Here is a 22,555-nt window from a genome sequence, read left to right as displayed (position 1 = left end):
AAAGATGGTAGCTGGTCAGTGATCTGCCTGTTCTTACCTAGACCCATGACATTTTCCATCTTATTTTCTCCCCCTGTCCTGCTGAGGAGGGGAACTGGAAGAGCAAGTTGGTGGACACGTGACAGTCAGCCAGGATTAACCCACTATAGTAGTTTAGGTACTGTAGATGTATTGATTTACTTAATATAGTTGCCTACTGTCAAGTATTTTTGGGTACTGGGTACAATGACTTTAATCTGAAAATTGACTCAGCATCTACAGTATTTCAAGTGGACGCTCCTTTGCGTTTTCATGACCATTAAGATTCTATTCAAATAGGACAAAAATACTCTATGGAGATGCATAAGAAAAACAATGCAAAAATTCTTTGGGGGACTAAAGTCAGGGATTAGATTAAAGTTGATGAGGAAAGCATTACAGGTGATTCTAGAGTCTTGATTTACAGTGGATTGGATTACATAGATATTAGCACACCCTTCCATTCAGACATAATACTCCTCTCTCTTGCTTCCTTTCTATTCTTTGTAGGAAAAAAATGGACAAAACTGTAACTTGATGTGCTACTTGTATGTATTTATGTTTTGAAGAGTTATGTCCTGGTACTGTAAATGCCTGTAATGACCTTTGGGTCAACAGGATACTACATGAGGTATTTTTAAAAGTTAAATTCTGATGTCACTCAAGATATGTGCAATCTGGATTCGAGGTAGCAAGGTTTGCTTAAAATTGTCAAAACCAGCTAATAGAGCAGAAAGAACGCTATAGTTTCTTTTTGTTCTTAACCCATAGGAGTTAATGAAACAAGTGTCCTTAAGTACTAGGGAATCCCAGTGTGACACATTTGTTCAGATAGTATTTTCTTTTGAATAATCCTCTCCTCTTGAAAATTGAGAAAAAGTGAAAAAGGAAAATACTGATTATAGTAGAATTGGTTTGTACATGTGGGATTTTTGTTTTGGGCTTTTAAACTTCAAACTGTGGCAATATTCCAGTACTTGTCACTTACAAATACCTGTCTTGTCTTGCAGTGCACTTGTAGGAGAGACATGGTGTCAATATCCATGGATGTCTTTGTGAGGAAGTTCCAACCAGAGAGATACCAGCTGTGGAAACAAGGCAAAGATTTATATACCATTGATCATACAAAACCAACTCCAGAATCAACACCTGAAGTGAAGATCTGGCTACAGAGAAGAAGGAAAATACAGCACTTTCCCAAGAGGTATTTATGCTTCTTTGCCATCTGTTTATTTAATTGTCTTTTTATGATGCCAGTGTTGTTTCTATTTCATTTTGGCCGCTTCCTCTGATGTTGTTGTAGTTTTGGCCACAAGAGATTTTATTTTCTCTTAGTAGCAATGAGGGGGTGGGGCTTGGAACTGCGTGGTTGTGCCTACATTGTTCTCTACCATACCATCACTGCTGGGGAACAGAAGTAAGGGATTCTCACTTCTGAGAAGGAAGGGGGTGCGATGTATACCCATGGGCCTGGGGGCTATAATGTCCTTTTGTCTTGGAAAGCCTTATGGCTCTGGATTGATTAGATTCAAATGAGCATTTTGTGTGTTGCCACCTGCTTATATAAACTGTTGTTATTGGTATTGTTGCTGTTACTGTTAATTTATTTCTTTCTCTCTCTCTCTCTCCCCCCCCCCCCCCCCCTTCACCTGGAGGGGCTGGAGGGAGAGGAATGGCTGCATGGATTTTAACTGTTTTAACTTTCAGATGGGCTTAAACTATGTCACATGTTTTCTTTTAATTCATTTCCTTCAGACAAAAATGGTTTTTCTGCTTTCTGTATTAAGATGATCCTGGGGACAGACCAGTATTCTTTCAGAATGACTGTGAAAACTTAACTTATAACTTATACTTTATAATTGTGTACCTAAAAAAGTTAGTGATTAAGGAGAACATCAAAATGCATTGAAGTGTGTCACTTAAAATCTCTCTTTAGTGAGGGTTATTCCAGTGTAATTCTCAAGGAACAGATGGTTACCATTGTTTCTAGAGATCACAGCAACCAAAGAACAAGGGAGAAGACTCTCTTAAGAGTTGAAAAGAAGATTAAACAGGAAAAACTTATCATAAAGCTGTGATAGAATCCCACCAGCTGTTTCAAGTCTCTAAGTACAGCCCTCAATGCCATTTTACCCTAAGGAGGTACCACTGCCTATTTGTCACACTCTTGCAATGCTGCAGCCAAAATCTGTGTTTGTCTACCACAGGTCAGTGGCAGATCATAATAAGGGGTAAATCTCAGTCTGGTGACGTGCCAACATCACCAGAAATTTCGGAGAATAAAAGAAATTTAGAAGAATAATGAAATTTAGGAGAATAAAGTCTCTCAGCTTGTCACTGACCTTTGACCTTTTAAAGCAGTTTTATATCAATTTTATTGAGATGAATTATGATTTTTGTTTGCATTGCACATTTTTGTACTATTGTGCTTTCCTGTCTTACTTAACAGGATCTTTATGGATTTTCTTCTTCATTATCTAAAGATATCTAAAGTTCTGCCTAATTTCTAGCCAAAGGTGGGCAGTTTTATTGGTATTTTGGTATTTTAGTGCAGCTTTTTGAGTTGGAGATAATACTGATTTTTTAAAGATCTTCCTTCTCCAAAGAACTTTACAGCGTAGTTAGTGGCTTTTTAAGCTTGGTCTTAAACCAAACTTCCTCATTTTCTTTGTTAATGTAATGTATGTCTTGAGTTAATGTATGTCTTGAGGACAAGATATGAAAGTCAGTCTGTAAAGTAAAGGACCAACTGGCACTGTAGTGGAACATTGTTACTGAAAATATAATACCACATTTGTTCTGGGTAAGGGTAGTTTGTGAGGTAGGATCACTTCCTGAAGACAGCTAGTGAAGCAGCTGAACAGCCAGTTTGTTAGTACATGTATAATACTGACCTGGACTCACAGAGAGAGTAATTCTGTTATTTAACTAGGTGAATGCCATTTTTCCCTGAATTAAGCTTCCCTGCATGTATTGTACAACATAAATGCAAATTTCCACTTGGACCAGCAGTGATTCATTTAGTAGTACCCTTTTGGATAGGTGGTTCTGAGTGAAAACAAAGACTTTCTAGTAATTTTATTGAAAGTTTTATAACAGGAACACATGGGCTGATTTATGAACCTTGCTAAGCTAATAAACACAATTCCAGTGCTGTTTAACTCTTGAGTCAGCTTTTTTTCAGGCATGCATTGCAGAGGGAGATAAAATGTTTATTCAGTTTTGTTTCTAGTGTAATGTGTCAGTTAAAATTATAATTTTGATTATGGGAATAATACCAGTTCTGGCAAAGTGAAAATAAAAATCTTCATGAATATAGTGACAGGAAGAGCTTATCTGTGATATTTACAGCTGAAATCCATTGCTGCTATATAACATTTAACGACTGCATGTAAATAGTAATAGTACTTTCTGTTATTTACAATGTGAACTGATGGTTCTGTCATACTTTGGCAAATTTTCTGGAAATATCTATTTTATAGAGAATGTGTTGAAAGATACGCATTTGTAGACACAGAAAAAATGTAAGGGGCAGCAAAATGTTTTTCTGGAGATGTGTAGAATCTAAGATGCAAGACCTTTTTAAAACTCACTTAAAACTTTGTAAAATTCACCTGCAATAGTAGTGCTTTTATCTCTAATGTTTTATGAGCTTTGAAACCTGCTGTATAATGACATTAATACTCCTCCTATGTTGCCACCTTATTGCAAAAGTTCCATACCTTCGCGGCAAGTTCTCACGGACAACTCCTCACAGCACTGACTTCTCCTTCTCCACAACCAACAAACTCCAGCTTTCAGCACTTGTCTTCTTATTGGATACAGCTGTGGCCTATTATGGGCAGGGCTGTTCCTAATCTTTAGTGATTAATACAGCTGCAACTCCTCAGGTGTGAGACTACCTTCTGCACTATCTTTATTTTCTTACATTCTATCTCTCCACACTCTTGTGTCACATAATTCAATTTGAAACTGGACTATTTTCTATTACATTTATTCTGATATAGATTATGAGCCTATTTCTAATTGGTTTGCCATTTCTCCTGCCTTAAGCTTTCCCTTATACCTCTGAGGGTGCAAAAACTTATGCTCAATCTTTAATTTTTTTTTAAACACAGAATAATTATATATATTGCTTGATATTGTGTCCTTTTGGAATATTCGGTGATCATAATTTTTTACCTCTTTCAGATGCTTGTTGGTTCTGTTAAAACTCATTTAAAAACTTCCAAACAGATAAGCTTTTAGAAGGATATTCAGACTAGTCTTTTATTAGCACTAGGGTTTGGAAATATCACCTGATTTTACTGCTCCTGAAAGAGTTTTGTCTTCGTTATTCTTGTAAGGATCATTTTTTTGAGACCAAAAAAGAACTATTTATTAAAAAACTAGTTTGTGTGCTGGTTAAGTAATAGTTACTTAAAGATGGTTTTACTTTTAGAATTTATTAACATGGAATGGTGATAAAAGATTAGAAGGTTAAATCCAATCAATTGTTAATCTATCACTTAATAAATTGTAGCACTGTCTCAGCACAAAAAGGTGAAAAATTGTCAGTTTTTTACCACTTTAAGCAGGTGAAAGGGACATATATTGGTAGATGTTTTATCTTATCCAAGACAGACTTTCTACTCTGACAGCAATATCTCCTATAACAGCTTCCAGCACACCAGATCTCGATCTAAAAAGCTTAAAACTCCAGAGGACAAGAGAGTGTCTGCTAAGGTAGCTGATGAAAAAATCATAGTGACTGAAGCAGCTACTGATGGCTTCAAGGTCAGTGAAGAACCAGAAAAAAAAGTGAGAGTGGTAAACACAGGATTGCCTTCTGGGGAAGAAGAAAACAGTAGTAGAATGCATCTGGATCAGCATTTATTGGATCATGTCAAGGTTTCAGGTGAGATAAGCGCTGATTATGTTTCACATGTAAGTTGTAGGCTGTTTATACTCTAACGTGACAAATCAGTGGATGTTAAACTAAAGTGTTGTCCTAGAATAGCATACTAAAATGTTTTTAGGTATTTGTAAAAGCAGATTGATATTTGGTAAGAAAGAGAAATATAACTTAATATTCTTAATTGAGAGTGATACCACCAGAACTCTTTTAATTGTTTTTTAAAGGAGCAAAAAGAGTGAGGTTTGTAAATTATATATTTCAGTGGACTCACATATGTTACAGCAAAATGGTTTTGATATGGAAATTATACAGAATGTCTTAACACTATTCAAACAGGATGGAATATATATCCTTGCGAGTATGCTACATGTATTTACATGATGAATCTACAGATTAGAAGTGTTCCATACCTGTGCACAAAAAGGTTGTATTTTGAGCCTCCAGATTCCTTTTAATTTCCTCTGGAGCTATCTCACAGCTATAAATAAATTAATAATTTATTTATTAATAAATAAATATTATTTATTTATAAATAAAAAAAGAGTTTTTTTCCCCTCCACAACCATTTTTATTCCAATATACTTGGTTTATTCTGAACCTAATTTATTCTATTTCACATTCCATTGTAATTCTAGTTCCTCATAGTTCTTCATTCCTGTTCATAAAGCAAACTGGACTTTTAATTTCAGTTTTCGAAGTTCCTATTTTGTTTTATATTGCTACTGAAAATTCACTTTCAAATTGCATAAAGACAGTGTTTTAATTATTGTGAATATTAATAGTTATGTTAGTGCTTCCTTGGAGGTGATAATCATCATGATTGATTTGCATAAATGTACCAAGATATTGCAATATGGAAGTTTAGAAATTCCTTTGCACATATTTTTTGGTGCTCTATCAAAGCATTTCCAGGTCTGTTCTACTTGTTGTTTGTTTTTTTTTTTTTAAGGTGGTATTGCTTTACATCTTCCCACAACTTTTAATAGAGGTTTTGAATGTTCATGACTATAGAGTAAATAGTATTTAGCACCCATTCTGTGTTTATCGGCAAGGGAAGGAACAGCAGAAAAGAGTGGAGAGCTGCCCTCTTTCCTTTGTCCTCTTAAAGTGTGGTGCCTGGACCTGTGTAGGAAAATGGACGTTTTTAGATGTGGTAGAAGTAGTACTTGTGTTACAGAAGGTAGTTTGCTCTGCATTGTCTTAACTGTCCATTGTTCTCAGTTGAAGCAGCACTGTTTGTGCCCAGAGATTGCATGTTGCTATTGTCTTTGTGTTATCAAGTTTTATATTCATTTGATTTGAAAAGGAAATTTTTCAGAAAAAGCATGTTCAAATAACCTTTATGAAGAAAGAATAGCAAGGGATTTGACAGAAACCCTTTTCTTTAACATCATGGATGTGCTGCTGAATCAGAATTCAGTGCAGTGTATGCCAGAGTTCTTCAGGAATGTTTTCTGAGTGACCTCTCTAGCCCATTGTTCTGTCTTTCCATTGCAAGCATCAGCAGAGGAAGAATTTTTATAAAGTCAAGTCCACTCAGTTTCACTCTTCAATATTACTTGAATATACAGTTATGCTAATTTTTTAAAAATAGAATTATGCTAATTGCTTTTCATTTTTAGACTGATGCTGTTGTTTGAAAACTGTTCTTGGTATCTATTTGAATTGTATCTTTGTAATTATATACTATTAATCTTTGGTTATTTTCATTTTTAAACAGGCAGAATAGGTATAAAATGTAGGGTAGAAGGTTCAATATACCACCCTTTTATATTTTTTTCATTGACTCAAAGTGCATGTAGGCAACCTGAGTAAAGACTAAGGAAGCTACATGAATATTGATTATTTTGAATTAAATGAAGACCTGCTACAATTCAAATGCAAAATACTGATTAAATGATCAAAACTATATTTCATACTCTAAACTCAAACCATTTACATTTGATTTATTCTTTGATAAAACCAATATAGCACTTTTGTGTATGCTCTTCCACCAAATGGTTTTCTGTATGATTTCTAAATGAGGAGCCATGCTTTGAATTTGAATAATTTAGATTCTTGTGAAATTCAATATGGTAATGTAAAGTGGCATTTATTAACAAATAATATTCTTAATTTATAGGAAGAATCCCTTCTGACTCAGTTTTGACCCCTGTTCCTGGACTAGAGAGAACAAAAATGGAAGATGAGGACAGAATAGATTCCAGTTGTTCTTCCTTTACGCTTGAAGATTCTGTGGCTAGCAAGATTGCTTCTGATAGATGTAGAAAAGAAGACAGTTTGAAATCTCAGAATCAATATGCTTCATCCATACCATACCATAAAGCAGAGGGACAAACTTCTGAAGCAGAAAATCCAGATAGAGAGGAAAGTGTCTCAACTGAGGATGGTATCAGCAACCTAGAAAGTTCCGGAAGTAGTTTGGAATGTGGAGAAGTGCCCATTGTAAAAAAGGGTGAAGAAGACAAAATGGAAATATCTTGTGTATGTGAAACAAATTACATCATAATAGTAATATATTCTTGATTTAATGAAATATGAATGAGCATTGTTCTAATGAGACCTGATATCCATATTAAAGAATTTAAGAATATGAATGATTTTAATCAGATGATAATTTGAACGTGTTTTGGAGTGTTTAGGCAAGAGTGGCAATTCTGATCCAAAAGCAGACTGTTTTTGGAGTTTGCTTATTGACGTATTTTTCCCTGTTATTTTAGATGTCTATTAATTTCACTTTATATTTGTGAATCTGAAGTGTCAGCAACTATTCTCAAAGCTATTACCATATTCATTGCTTGCCAATATGAGCAGGGCTCTGAGCTTCACCTGCTTACTATTCCTGGATTTTGGAAATGAACTGAAATATGTAAAGGAAACACTTGAAGGAAATAATCCCACTATTAAAAGGAATATATTTTCAATTTTTAAACAGTAGGTTTTAATAATATTTTATCTTTGGGTCACCTACAAACATATGGCCTTTTTTTCCCCTCTTACTATTTGGCTATGATGCATGGTCATCTTTGACTTCAGGATGCAAAATGAAAAATTAGGCTGTGGTGGTTGTCAATAGCTTTCTGAGTGGTGAGCTGAATCTCAAATTGGCAGAGAGAAAGCAGGAAATCCACTGCCAAGTTGCGAGACTTCATGGAGAATATATTTTAGAAGGCAAATTAAAAATCATGCTGACTCTTCCACATATGTGAACTGTAACCATTTTTTTCGATGTTGTAAGTTTTGATAATCTTGGATCCAGCCTTTCCACCATAATAAGGAGCAGTACAAACAACTCAGTGTTTAATTAGCATGTATTAAAAATTGTATCTCTTCCTGTGCCTTTCAACCACATTATATTTATATATTATGTTTCAGATTTTCTGTAGTATTACTGCATATTCTTTCTTTCTCTTTTAAGTGAAGGAGTGTACAAATGCAATTTAAAAAGCCTAACAGTTCCCTTTCTACTTAATTACTAACTGTTCTAGATTGTAAACCTGTCCTGTGCTTTGACCACATTTTCTGCCCTTTGTTTATCATGGTAAATATAATGTTGTTGTATAATTTAGTTCAAGGGGCATGTGTATATCTGCTAGGTTGCATCCAGGGTCTTGAGGCACAGAATGCTGTGGTCTGTAAGAATTGTGTGAAACTCAGTCCTTCCCACACCTCTGCCCTTCCTCTGGTCCTGAACCTCCAAACACCATTGTAACTCGTTTTCTTTGGGATTCCTCCAGTGGCACTTCAAGACTTTGAAGTGTTGGCCTTAATTCTTGAAGCTTGAATAACTTTAAACTTAATGTACATAAGAGCGTTTGAGGGAGGAAATAATTTCTTCATATATTAGATAAACATGTTAATAATTTATCAGGACTCTTGATTTCTTATCACAACTCTAGATTTTTTTTTTTAATTTTTTATTCTTGAGGAATTTTGGAATCTTTCACAAGCTAAGCCAGTGGGTTTACACTTCATTTATCTAGCCACAGTTAGTGGCTGTATTGTACTACAGGTATGCAGAATTTTTTGCAGAAAATCAGGACAATGCTGATCTTCCAATCAAATATCACATGAGCAAAACAGGGTTTATACTTTCTAATTTGGAAAGGGCTGTGATAAATTATACCTGAAACGATTTGTGTATGACAAGGACTGCACTTCTTAAATTAAAATATATATTCTTAATTAGAGGCAAGTGTTGTATTGGTACACTAAAGGTCCTTCAAGTATACTGTGGTAGTATTTACAGACTTGATATCTGTGCTTGTTTACAGAAGAATGTTTATGTTTTTCGTAATTAATCATACAGAATTACGTACTAAATTAATTTGGTCTTTTCCTTTCAGTCAGAGGAAGTTGAAACAAAGAAAATATCTAAGAGTTGGCGTCACCCACTACATAAACCCCCAGCTAGATCTCCAATGACTTTGGTTAAACAGCAGGCAACTAGTGATGAAGGTGAGTGGACTATTTATTACATTTTTCTGATGATAGTTTTATGGTTTTATGAGACCATATATATAGGCATTTAGAGAGTCACTGCCCTGTGCAGACAGACTACAAAATCTAGGAAATGTTCCCAACATAGGGGTTTCCTTCTCTGAAGTAAATATAAAAAGTAAATCTGCTTTACCCAGCAATCATGTATACAGCCACCCAAAGCTGATGAATAAAGCTACTTTATTTTATCAAGTGTGACTTGGTGGATATTCTAGAAATGTGCATCAAAAGTATAGATCAAAATGGAAAACAGACACATTCCTTTTTCATACCACTGTACCGTTTTAGTTCTGTAAACCACAAAAGTTTCAGGTGCTGTTTTCCAGAATCTCCTCAGTTAGCAGAAGTGGAGTTTAGTTCTCACACTCCCTTAAATAGTTTGATAATCTGGAGCTGATGCCATGTCTGTGACTATGGGTCTGATTCCAACATCACTGCATACTTCAGTGTTTATCTGCAATATTTACCTGATTTTTCTCCCTCTCAAATGCATTTTATTGAGAGTAGCTGTTTCTTACAACTGCAGATAAATTTTCTTTACTTGAGAGACAGCATGCCTGTTAATTGACTCTTCTTGCTGTAACTAAGCAATATTATACTTTCAGTTGGCAAGTTAGGCATTGTTGAGCTGACTGCTGTAGGTTCAATTGACCTTTCATCAATACATCTCCCTCCTTGTTTCAACCCTGAAGTAATTGATTTGTGTCTTCTGCCCCACTAGTTTTAGAAAGCTATACTTTCTCTTTCATTTTTTATCTGAGCTGCAGCTTTGCCAGGCATGATACTTCAATTAGCTGTTAAGCATCTTTCTGAAAATTAGAGACAGCTTAGGCCCATGATCTGTATCATATATGAGTATGTTTGAATACCTTGAGGGCTAGATAGAGCATATTTCAGAAAATGTTATGGTAATTTACAGGATGATATTAATATTGTTTCATCTAGTAAAGTAATTAAAGATTTAATATGTGGTAGGTTGCAGTAAAAGTGCTCTTTTTTAATTAGAGATTAAATTCCTTTTGGCTGCTGATGCTTTTCCAACATTATGGTTGAAACATACTGTGGATTTCCTATTTACATGGGTTGTGTATGATATAATCTGGCTAGATGATAATATGATAGTTTTGAATCAAGGATTTTTCTAATACCAAGACATTTTCCATCTCATCCAGTAGTTTGCCAGCTTTCTGATGTATTAATGTTTTGTGAAAGTGGCAACATCCTGACAAGAAATCATATACCTTAAAGTCTTTTCTCTTTGCTTGATGATTGTCCTTTCAGTAAATAAGGGTGTGTTTTGTTAGGAAAGTAAGAGCTGTCTTCGAATCAGTAGCCATTAAGCATGCTTACTGATTGAAGGAAGTTATTAAGAGTTTTATTTGACATGGCAAGTTTTGGTATTTCCTAGCTAGAACTGGAATTATTATTATTATTTTCATGCATCTGTCTCTTATTGTAATCGAATTATTGGCTGGCTTTTGTAAGAGCGCCAAAAGAGAAGTGGTAGCATTTGGGTGAGCAGGATGTTTACATTTAAGGCAGAGATTGAAGAACTGATAAAGGAGACTGGCAAACTGTAGCCCCATTAAGTTGCCTGACACTTGATGGCATGAGGGCTAGACATTTTTCTGAGTTTTTTCAAGATTGTTCGTGTCAGATACTAAGGAAGTAATCGCTATCAATGTGCTTATGATTACATTTGTCATTATGAAGGTGCTTCATCCATATTCCGGATAGTAGTTAGTAGAAATGTAATTCAGCATTCATACTTAGTTCTTGTTCTCTGTTGTTTTGGGCAAAAATGATGCTGGCTGAGACTATGATAGCATAGTCTCCTGATACAGTAGTTTCTGATTGTGTCACAAGGGGGATTTATGTGTTGTACATTAGTTTGTATTTTAATTTATCTGGGTCTAGTAAAATAATAACTGCAAACAAAATGAAGAAGATATAGGTTAGTGTTGTTGTGAAAAGTTAAGAAATTGAGGCTTTTTATTTAATCTGTAACTTGTGTCACTTTTCACAAGTTGGAAAGTGTTCTGATGGTTTGTAGCTATTTCTAATATAGATAATATATATTCAAATTCATATATTTGAAGTCTTTCAGATACTAGGGTTCTATTAAGAAGTTTCTGTGAATATAGGTGATCAGTGGATGTTAATAACATGTAGGCAGCATTCTTTGACACTGTCAGCCATTTCAGAATTGTAATTTTGCAAATAGAATTTGTGTTGAACAGCATGCTTAAATCTTAGCAGATTTAAGCATGCTTGTGAATTCACTTTTAATACTGAGTTCTTTGGCAGAAATGAATATTTTTTACAAGATCACTTGGACATTTGAGTTTTGTGCTTTCTTTTTATCACTGTATATTCTTATATATGTTGTGTATTCCTTTATGAAAAATAGTTAGGTTAATTGGTTATTTGTTGTCTATTGGTGTTATTTTTTTCACTCTTGCTGAAGCCTTTCCTTATGTATGTCTGACTTCTTGTGGAATAAATGCTTAAAAGATTGAACACTGAGAAATACTAGGGACTGGGGAATCAATCCTAGAAATTGTAGATCAAGTTGCCAGTTCAAGAAAATAAGTGTGCCAGTACAGTGTGGGCTCTATGTCACACTCAGCATACTAACAATTTTTATGAAATTGTGAACCTTGGTCTTACACTCAATGCAGTATGTTAACTTGTGGTAATCATATTCTGTTGTATTTAATACAGTTGTATTTCTGTGCACTTAAGCAATAAAAAAGCAAATTCAGCAGAAGGAGCAGGCATACTAACTTTGCATGCACATTGATTGGTCCCAGAGATTTCTTTCCAGCACTATTTGGTCATGCAACATTAGAAACTGTTTTTAGATTTAAGTTGACTAAAATTTCCCATTCCCCTAAATGATATAATTATAGTGTATAGACTAAATTCAGTATGGGCCTCTTTGTATATGTTTTTTTGCATTTTAAGTATGATTCAGAATTTCATAGTAATTTTGCTTTCATTACTTTGGAACATAAGGAAACAGAAAGAGAGAACTTCTATAAATGGAAACAGTGGCTTCTGCTATGAGAAGAAGCCTTAATTTTTACATTCACTATCAGCATCCTGTGAGATGCGCTTGTTTTGATATTATTAATCAAACCATTTCAGGCTTGTTTAGTGACATCAATAATAGGCTAAACCTGCTTAAATAGGGGAAAATGACACTTGTAGATGCAGTTACTATTCTTTTGTTTCAGAGCTTAAGATGGGAGATTTTGCTTGAAGATTCTCATTTACTTCAGAAAGAAATGTTTTTCCTGGTGCTGCTTAGGTAGATAAAAATTTGCTAACCGGTTGATAGAGGCATGTTTATGTTTGCCACATTAGTATTACAATTTCCAGTATTTCTTTCCCTCCCATGATGTTTTGTTGAATGAAGTTTTACTTCTTTAGCATACTTTGCTTTTGTGTGAGTATTGGTTAATCAAGCACATAATTTATGTGTTTTTCATATATCATCATCATTTAGCACAGAAGACTCCAGCACTATCTACCCCTTCAACAGTCTTAAGTGTGCTAGAAAAATGTATTTTCTGTAATTTTCTCTGGTTCCTGTATTACTTCTGTTTTGTTTAAATTCAATTTTCAAGGTATGATTAATGTAATTACAAAAAATTCTGACACTTGAGAAGCGTGTGGTGTTCTGAAGACCCTAAGAGACCTTTTATAAAAATGTGGTATAATCTTTGGTAGGTATTTAGGAAAGTGATGTGTTAAAACATCAAATAAATACTTTTCCTGAATTTTCAGTACTCTTGTCAACCTTTGGACCAGCAGCTGATCTCCAGAAATGGCAAGAACTGACAGCTTTGATTATAACCACTGGCAGCTCTAGTCCCTTGACATATTTCATGAGTAGCAGTTACCAGCCTTTTAGTGGACACCTACAGGATCTAAGATAAGCCAGTATTTTGATCAGGAGGGGAATACGAACCAGTTTTTCCAACATTTATCCTCATTTGCTGGACAGTGGTACATGTGATCATTGAAGAGTCACTGTTCTTTTAGATGAACCTTGCAGCTCTAATTGTGCTGCTTTCTTAGCTTTACAATATGGTATTTTACCTCATAAAGGATTGGATAGAATTACAGTCTTGTATCAAAAGGCATGTGTAATTTCTTCTTATCAGGTGTGCCAAAATGAAAATTGATTTCCTGCTGCATTAGTGCAGCCTCTCAGTTGCTTTCTCAAGTGTAGCAATGGAGTTGGTAGTCAAACTGGATGTGATGTTTACCAAGGAGACAGATATCCCCTTCTGTGGAGTGATCTTTTGGAGCTGAGCTTCTGTATAATTATGGTCCCAAAGAAGAACACAAAAAAACCTATGACTTGCATTTATAAAGGATTAATTAATTGATGTATTGGTGAAGAGTATTGCCTAGTAAGTTATTCTGGTAATAACTTTAGTTTTTCAGCTTAAAAAAGCCTAGCCCATAGAATTATCATCACCTTTGTCAAAATCTGAAGCTGCATTGTAAACCATTAGCGTTGGAAGTGATTTAGTTTTAATGCCAAAGGTATTTTGCTAATTGTCTTGGCTGAGAAGTGTATGTAATATATATATTTTAATGTACAAAATAATTACATTTAATAAATTGATTCTTGAAGGAGTTTAAATGCAGTTGGTTTCTAGTGTATGAAGTGTTTATGGGATATTTGTTTCAGTGATCTGCAGGAACTGTAGCTTGAAGATACAAATCTGTAATTCTGATTTGGGCATTGACGTGTCATGAATTTGGATCTGTGATTAAGTGTGTTTTGCATCATCTATACTTAACTTATAACGTATATACTGAACTTATGAAGAGGTCTTGGTTCAGTGAAGAACATCTGGACAATCTTAACTGAATACATTCAAGTAACCTTGTTCCTCAAATTTCACTTTTGTTTTGCCCAGAGGAACTTGTGCTGGAATGATATATTGGCATAGGTTAGATTTATGCTACCCAAGAGATACAAAATAACCATAAAATAAGTTTTCCCCACCTGGTACTTTTTTTTCTCTTTAGAGTAGCATAAAACAGGAGTGTACTCTAACAACATAATAATTGAATATTTATTTGATCATATAGTATCTGGAAGTATGGTCAATGATGTTACATTTTAATTTCCAAAGTAAGGAAGTACCACCAAGTAATTCTGTTGTATCTGTCTTGTTTTATTAATACACAGGACATGCCTAATGATGAGGGAGAAAGCTTTCATTTTTTCCACTTCTGTACAGATGTGTACGTTGGAAGACTATGGTGTTTAATTAGTAACTCAGTAAGCATGTATGTAGATGGCAGTATGAGTTCCTAAAAATTCCAATGGAATTTTATTACTGATCAAGTTTTATTGTCCTAAGTACATTGACCACAAGCAGATTACATTATAATGCAAAATATGAATTTTTTTCTTAAGAACTGTGAAAAATTACACAAGAGAATGGAATTGAGAAAGCAGCTGTTAATAAGTGCTATTAATTAAAGCTTTTCAATAGAGCAGGTATCTCCTAGTCTTTAGCTTGTAGTTTGGATTGAAGTGGTTTTGTACTGACAACTATGTTTTTTGCTGATAGGCTGTGCAGTAGATTCCAGCAGATATTCTTTTGTTTCTGCTTTGATTTTGCTGAGATGCCTCTTAGAACAGATTTATAAATACGGGTGCTATTATTTAAATTTACATAGTGCAAAGACAGGTGAAATTACTGGAATTGCTTTAATACATTATTTGTGTATATATATATATCTATACAAATATATATACATATATATACACAAATATATATATATATACACACACACACACATATATACAATAATGGAAATTATGATACCTGTATGCTGTAAATACTTATTGTTGGCAGTCCATACAGATTTAAGAACATCTCCCTTTCTGTGGCCTTCTGTCCACATTTTAAAAAAGTTGCCTGACTAGTGGATCACCTCTAAGCTTGGTTTCTGGACATGGTAAGTAGCTATTTCTGGAGACACTGGAAAGGTCATGGACTTTAGCATCAGTAAGAATGTGTTGCTTGTGCTTCAGCTTAGGTAGCCAGAATAAGTAGACATCTTTGGCAATTTCAATCTTAACTTCTAGAGATAAATTCTTCATTCTGTATGCACAAAAAAAGTTGTGCATGTGGAATGCAGCTATTTAGGGAATGCTGTGACTGAAAGATTGGTTTTTACCCCTTGTAATTGTTTGGTATCTTTATGATCTAGTGTTTCAAATAGAGAATTACTTTGTTGCAGAAATTAGTAAGCAACCAAAAATGGTAATTTTCAAAAATAACAATGCTATAGTTCCGTAAAGCTAGTTTTACAGATCATTTAAATGTAAACTGAATCTCTATGCTATGAGTCCTCAGAGTTAGCTTATTGGAATCATAGCAATGTAAATCAAATACATTTTAGTTACTTTGCAATTTGTCAGAGAGAAAGATTGGGGTCCAGTACAGCCTGACAGGGTCATTTTACATATTCCACATATTGAAAATGCGGTATAATAGGAATTTTACTTTGTGTATTCCATATACTATTTAACTCTTTCTTTTACTTGTTCTGATGTGCTGTGTTAATTTGTCTTCTAACTTATGCACTAGTGCTCAGAAGTAAATACTCAGCAACCTGTGAACCTTTTCTCTCCTTCCTTCAAGTTCTTAGAATCTTTCAGGTTTTCATATTCATCCAAAGTGTTGGTGAGATCAGTGCTTCCTGCTTTCTGTGAAAAATCATGGTCAGGGTTTTCCCATCCCTCCTTTTCAAAGTTATTGGTGACATTTTTCCAGCCTTTGCTAGTATTTATTCTAGCTTTATTTACTGTTTTAAGTGGTAGTGGTCCTGTCTGCAGCCAGTCTTAATCACAATGAGGTTTTTCTTACTAGATTCTTATTTGTGACTAACATCAAATCAGAAAGAATGTTTTTGCCAAAGCAATCCATACTCTTTTAGTGAGTACCACTCACCCTCAGGAAAAGCCTGCTGACTGTGCAAGTTAATGTAGGAGTACAATAATACACTCTGACCAGGTTCTTCAAGATACTCTGTGTGTGGATGGTTTAGTGAATAATATAGGATTTTCATATTTGAAATGACTTAAAATTACATGGCATTTAAATTTAGCAGAGTGATACAGCAATGCACTTAAATTACAGTGAAGATACAAATTATGTTTAGCAGGGTTTTGAATTTTAATATACAATTCAGTCAATAATACAATATAATATAGAATACCAGTACAAATTACATTGAGCAAAGTGTAGCAATCACAATGCACAGTTCAATTATGAAACCAATGTGAATTTGATTATGGGGCTCTAATAGTATGCTGAAGGAAAATCAGAGTATCCCAGTATCAAATCTTCCAAATCTGTCAAATTATCTTTTAAAAATGTTTTTGTTTTTTTAAATGCTGAATCTTTAAAACTTTTTGAAACATTTTCAGATCTGCTACAACGGATGTCTTACACTTTTTTATATTGAACTTTTTTTTTTATTAAAGCATCCTGTTATTTTGTTTTGGAAGCTAAACCTGATTTGATCCAGGAGCTCTTCGGCTGAACTTCTAGAGCTCTGATTCAATATAGTTATCTTTCCATGTAATTTGTATGAGAACTGAAGTATTAATAGCTAATTTGGCAATTAGGCTCTCTAACCAAAAGAGAAGTATGTATACATACTTCACATTACTTGTACTCAAAGGTCCCGTACAAGAAATGGAAGTTCTTGAAGAGTACAATAAATTAAAGAGTTTTCTGTTCTTATTTTGCTATGAGATCTATATCTTTCATGACTGAATAAAAAAAAAAAGAAAGGCAATTTCTGAAACTAAGTTTGCTGATACACCACTGGAACAGTAAAGTTTTCAAGTACAAGACTTTTTCCCAACTGTCTTCTTTTTTTTTTTTTTTAATTTTATTTTATTTGTATTATTATTATTTCCTCCAGGACATTTGAAACTATAGATAATGTCTCCCAGGGCTGAGATTATGCTCAACTACCTGAAAAATAACAGATGCTTCTGTGCTCTTCATAGCAGAGAATACTGCTCTACAATGCCAGGAAACATCAGTGGAACATAACCCCAAGCAGCAAAATCATTGTTGAGATTGGCAAAAGCAAACTGTACTGTATTAGTGTCTATGGCTTTTCACATCTGCTGGGTTAAATCAGCAAATCTGGCAACAGCCCATTCTGCAAATGGCCCAAATGTTTTCTGCCTGATAATTTGAGTTTAACTTAGTAAGCAAAAACCATTCAAAGCATTAACATTGTGTGTTGGAGCAAGTTTCCCACAAACTGTTAAACCAGTAACATTAGTGGAAACCATTCATTCACTTATTCACTTGGAATGCAGCATAGTGACTGTTTAGAAATACTTTGCTCTGGAAGGAGTTTCCTTTGTATCCAAACAGATCCTGGGCTATAATTTTCTTTTTGTCTACCCAGTTTGTTTTAATGAATTGTTTTACTTTTCTTAAATATGCCAAGGAGTGCAGATGCGTATGAATATCCCATTCATGAGAACTGGTATTTCTGAAATTACATTATAGAGATTAATTGATCCTATAGAAATATTGTTTTCAGATCCAAATATGATAGCAGGAACTATCATCAAGTTTAGCATTGCTAATCACCTTGTACTGTAAGTAATACTATGGCTGAATTACATGTGTTGTGGTTTAAGCCCAGCTGGCATCTAAGTGATGTTGTTGTTCTTCACTCACACACTCCTCCACCAACCAGATCAGGGAGACAGTTGGAATATTCTTGTACCACTCACTGTCAGTGGCACAAGATACAGGAAAGACCTTGATGCTGTGCAAGCACTATTCAGCAATGACAAAAACATCTCTATACTATCAATACCATTTTCAGTACAAATCCAAAACACAGCTCCATATAGCTACTATGAAGAAAATTAGCTCTACCCCAGCCAAAATCAGCACAATATGATACAGTAAGATTTATATCAGCTACTATGCATTTTTTTACAGTCATAATTGCATCATCAAGTGTTTCTGCTTTTCTGTTGAAAAAAAGATCATTTGGTCTAACCCCTTAGGAAACAAAATATTTTACCTGATTACGGATTGTATCTGGTAAAGTAATACCACAAAAAACATTTGCAGTGAAATAAAAATGCCCAGGTGGTTTAGGGGGAATCAAGATCTCTGGGCACTGTTAGTGGTTACAATAAGATGTTTTTACATACTTAGGAATAGTCTGCCTTACATCATCCAGTTAAATTTTTTTTGACTGGTATTAATCCATTTTAGACTTCATCATGAATGTGTGATATATGTACAGCCAGAAACATAACAGAAGTTTACAAGAAATGGACTTCATTCATGTAAGAGTGTTTAAAAACCATGCGCATACTAACAGACTTGCAAAATAAATTCCTTTCATTGGTATTTGTGAGTGTGCCTATGTGTTATGCATGAGTGTGCAATCTCTCTTGAACAGTGTTGTCAATTGAGGTGCAGATTTCCCGGTCATGGCTAGCAGGTTCAAATCCTGTATTTTTCTTTTATTCTCTCTGACAGTGAGACGTATTTTCTACTGTAGTTGAGTTGAAAGTTTCTATATGAAAGAATACTAAGGATGCTTTATTCACTTTTGTCTTGATTACCTTTCAATTTGAAATGTATGTTTCGTGCTGAAAAGCTGTAAAAAAGTTACACCAGAGTTCACACCAAGGAGTTCTGTTATGCACCTGTGCAGAGTCCTGTTAGTGCACTTACTGTCAGTGAATTGTGAGGAAGTGTCAGTGACTTAATCTGAGTTACAGCAGACACAGAAGTCAAGGTAGATTCCCCAGCTCCATTTCATGTGCTGTGTAAAGAAAATGCTCTGTATAGACATACATTGTATTTCACACACTGCATTGGCTGTCCTTTATCTTTCAAATTGCCAGTCTTGGGCTGTTGGTAGGTGCTCTTAGAGCAAAGCCAAGTTACCACAGTGAAGGCTTGATTGCATAATGGTGCATATTGTAGAGTGTTGTTGGTTGGCAGCATTGAATAAGAGACTATTCATCAAAACTTGCTCTACCAGAGCTGAGACCATTCTCATGCTCTTTCAGAAAAATGGCAATATGTAAGATTATGAATGAAACATCAGGTTCATAGGGCTTCTTGAAACCTTATATACTGGTCTTATAAAGTAGATGCTTGTTTTTTGGTGGGTTGTGTGGGGCAATGTATCTTTTGCTGTAGGAACAGATGCTTCCACCACAGTTTTTTCAGGTTTTGAGTACGTGCAATTGGCACTGATTCACAGCTGAGCTAAAAAAGTATGCTTGCTTATGACAGTAGAGTTTCTGAGATCTGAGTCAGTATGAACACTACAAATTGTTCTCTGTTCTTATTTTGAGAATCCTCAGTTAAGGTGGATTTTGAAAGGAGCTAGCTGGAGGTTGCAGTTGTTTTGTGCCCTTCTTATAGACACATCTGATCAGAGAAACACTCATCTCACATGAGGCCACTGAGTGTCTACCCTGAAACCACATGCAGCAATGTGAGTTAGGAAAATAAATTTATTTTAGTCTGAGCCACTGATTGCTCTTCAGCTAAATAGTAAGTAATGAAAGGAGTAATTTAAGAAAATAAAAGGAGTGAGAAGCACTGAATAAACAGAAAAAAAAAAGAAATCTAAAAATCCCTTAAGTTTTCCACAGTGTTTTTGGACATCGGTAGGACATTGGTATTATCAGATGAAAAAGTGAAGAAAGGCCATTAACTGTGCCAAGACAGCAGTGTTTATTACATCAAGTAATTATATTCTCTATGCTTTCTCTCAGACAGTTGGAGAGCTGTTTTTTCTTTAATTTCCTTGCCTGTTTTGGTTAGCCAGATTCTCAGTTTTTGTTAATGGTGCATAAACTTCTCTGCCTACGTGGAAATCAGGAAGGTACCCCCACCTGTACTACCAGAGAAGCTTATGTGGAAAGTCTTCCTCTCACCGATGCTGTTGCACACATGAAAAATAAAGCACACAAAATGAAACTGCCTAAGTTCTACTGATGCAGAATAGTTACACAGAAGATTGCATTCCTCACCTTCCTGGTTAGGAAGTTGTTTAAAGCAGCATTGTGATGTTTTGTACATGCTTTGTAGTGGAGTCATGTACTCTGTAACTTTTTTTTTAATACCAGTTTTTTTGGAAATTTGATTATTTCACTGTGGGTGGGTGAATGTTGATTAAAAGGACATGAGATAATAATATTCTGAAATCTTTGAAAGATGATAATTTAGGCTCAAGGTTAACTAGGAAGTTCCTGAGGAGAACTGAAATTTATTTGTCTTACAGTAGTGATAACAGAGTATCAGACAAAGCTTGTAATCCTTAGGAATATCTGTTCTTTCTTCTCTTAATTTTGTATCCTGTCAGTGAACCCTTCAGTACTGGATTAGGCAGCTTCCCTCTGAAAAGAGGATTGATATTTTTCCTTTCTTGTTGTGGTGGAGAAGAGTGAGGGGTTGCATGGTGTAATATACCAGAGGATCATATCAGAGAGCTTGTGTAGTTAATGCAGAGACAGAAGACTGCAGTAAGGATCATGAAGAAGACAGTCACACCTCAAAGGACCTAGAAGGACATAGAATTCAGAATTATAGATTTTAGAGATCAGAGGTAAATAAATGAGGAGTGTTTGCTTCTAGTCAACAACTAACTGGAAGTGCTCTAAATATAATGTAAAGGAGAAAAGAAATTTATTAAAATAGTGTTAAATTTTTATGAGTTTGTGATAGATAGAGTCTGGTATATATATATATGACATCTTGTCCTTGGCTTCTTTTGGAATGAGGTTCAAAAATAAATACAAACTCTTGATAGCAACGAAAAGCTATTAAAGCTTTATTCTTGTGTCTTACATTCTTTTCAAATTCTTGTTTGGGAAAGCTTTTGTAAATATCACACAAGAGGGAACTGAAATTAACAGAGTTTATAGGAAATTAAGATGTGAATACTGTTTTCATTAAAATTAGAACCAATATAATAATGAACTTGGAAGCCTGCTGTAGGCAGTCAAAAGCTGGAACCCTATATGAAAGAACTACAGTTACCAACCCAGAACTGGTTTCAGGACTGCAAATATGAAGATAGATTTTTGAATAAAGAAGAACATTATAGGCTGAGGTTCTGAGCAAAGCCTTCAACTATCATGGGAGAATTATTCAGTGGTGGTAAGGAGTGGTGCAATCAAAGGATGTCAGTTTCCAAGGGGATAATGGGTATGGAAGATAATACAGATCTTCACAACAAATTCTGTTCTGCCACTTTGTTTTCTTCATAAGGGAGAATCAAGCTCTGAATTTTCAGTGAGGTCACAACTATAATGAAAATATTTTAAATAATGGTACAAGCTCCTGAAGAAAAACAATGTAAAAGGAAAAATTAAAAAAAATACCTGTAAGACTGAAACTGCTTATAAGATGGCACTTTAAAGGAAAATTTAAATAGGTAGGAAGAGAAATAGAGAAATAATTTTCAGAGGTATGTGTTTTACAGTTCTTTAAAATTGCAAGCAGTAGAAAAAATATGATTGGACAGATTTTTTAAAGCAAAAACTTTGTTAAGCTTTTAACTTACAAAGTAAGTAGTTCAAAAAGTTATAGAAGTAATGCTGGCATTTTATATGTTCATTTTCTCCTTGTGTTGAGTTGTTTTTTTCTCTGGTGTTCTTTTGAAGCTAAGATAGCTATGTTTTTAATCAGAAAGTTCTGCTGCTAAATATTGACAGCTTTTTTGCAGTTTTCTTTGTGCCCTTCTACCCAGATTATTGGCAAATGTTTATTGAATTGGTATTAGTTCTTTTGAGAAACTATAAAAAAAGGATTAAAAACCACATGCAGGATATATTTTTTTATTATTACATTTGGTTTGCTTGTACACAAAGATTTTAGCTGATATTTTATTCAACACTGATAAAAATGTTGCGAATTTTATAGTGGCTTTGTAGCAGTGTGTGACATTTATCATAGGAGATCCATAAAGCCTCTGCTTATTCATAAAGTAGAGAAAGTGAGAAAGCAGTCATGGGCTGAAGGAATGTGATGAATCAGCTTAATGTACTTAAATGTTTCTCTGTGTTAGAATTTTCTTCTT

The 22,555-nt window shown here is 34.5% G+C and overlaps 1 protein-coding gene across 1 annotated transcript in view; it reads left to right on the top strand.

The window, feature by feature from the left end:
• KDM4C (lysine demethylase 4C) overlaps positions 1 to 22,555 on the top strand; it is a 250,929-nt gene that overhangs the window by 128,511 nt on the left and 99,863 nt on the right. The window contains exons 9-12 of the mRNA XM_066568823.1: positions 1,029 to 1,222; positions 4,677 to 4,915; positions 7,038 to 7,399; positions 9,262 to 9,373. Of these exons, the coding sequence (XP_066424920.1) occupies positions 1,029 to 1,222; positions 4,677 to 4,915; positions 7,038 to 7,399; positions 9,262 to 9,373 (907 nt within the window). The remainder of the gene's footprint in view (positions 1 to 1,028; positions 1,223 to 4,676; positions 4,916 to 7,037; positions 7,400 to 9,261; positions 9,374 to 22,555) is intronic.

The sequence above is a fragment of the Molothrus aeneus genome, chromosome Z (genome assembly GCF_037042795.1).
Source record: "Molothrus aeneus isolate 106 chromosome Z, BPBGC_Maene_1.0, whole genome shotgun sequence".
Taxonomy (NCBI): Eukaryota; Metazoa; Chordata; class Aves; order Passeriformes; family Icteridae; genus Molothrus; species Molothrus aeneus.
This window is presented reverse-complemented; position numbering and strand designations above follow the sequence as displayed.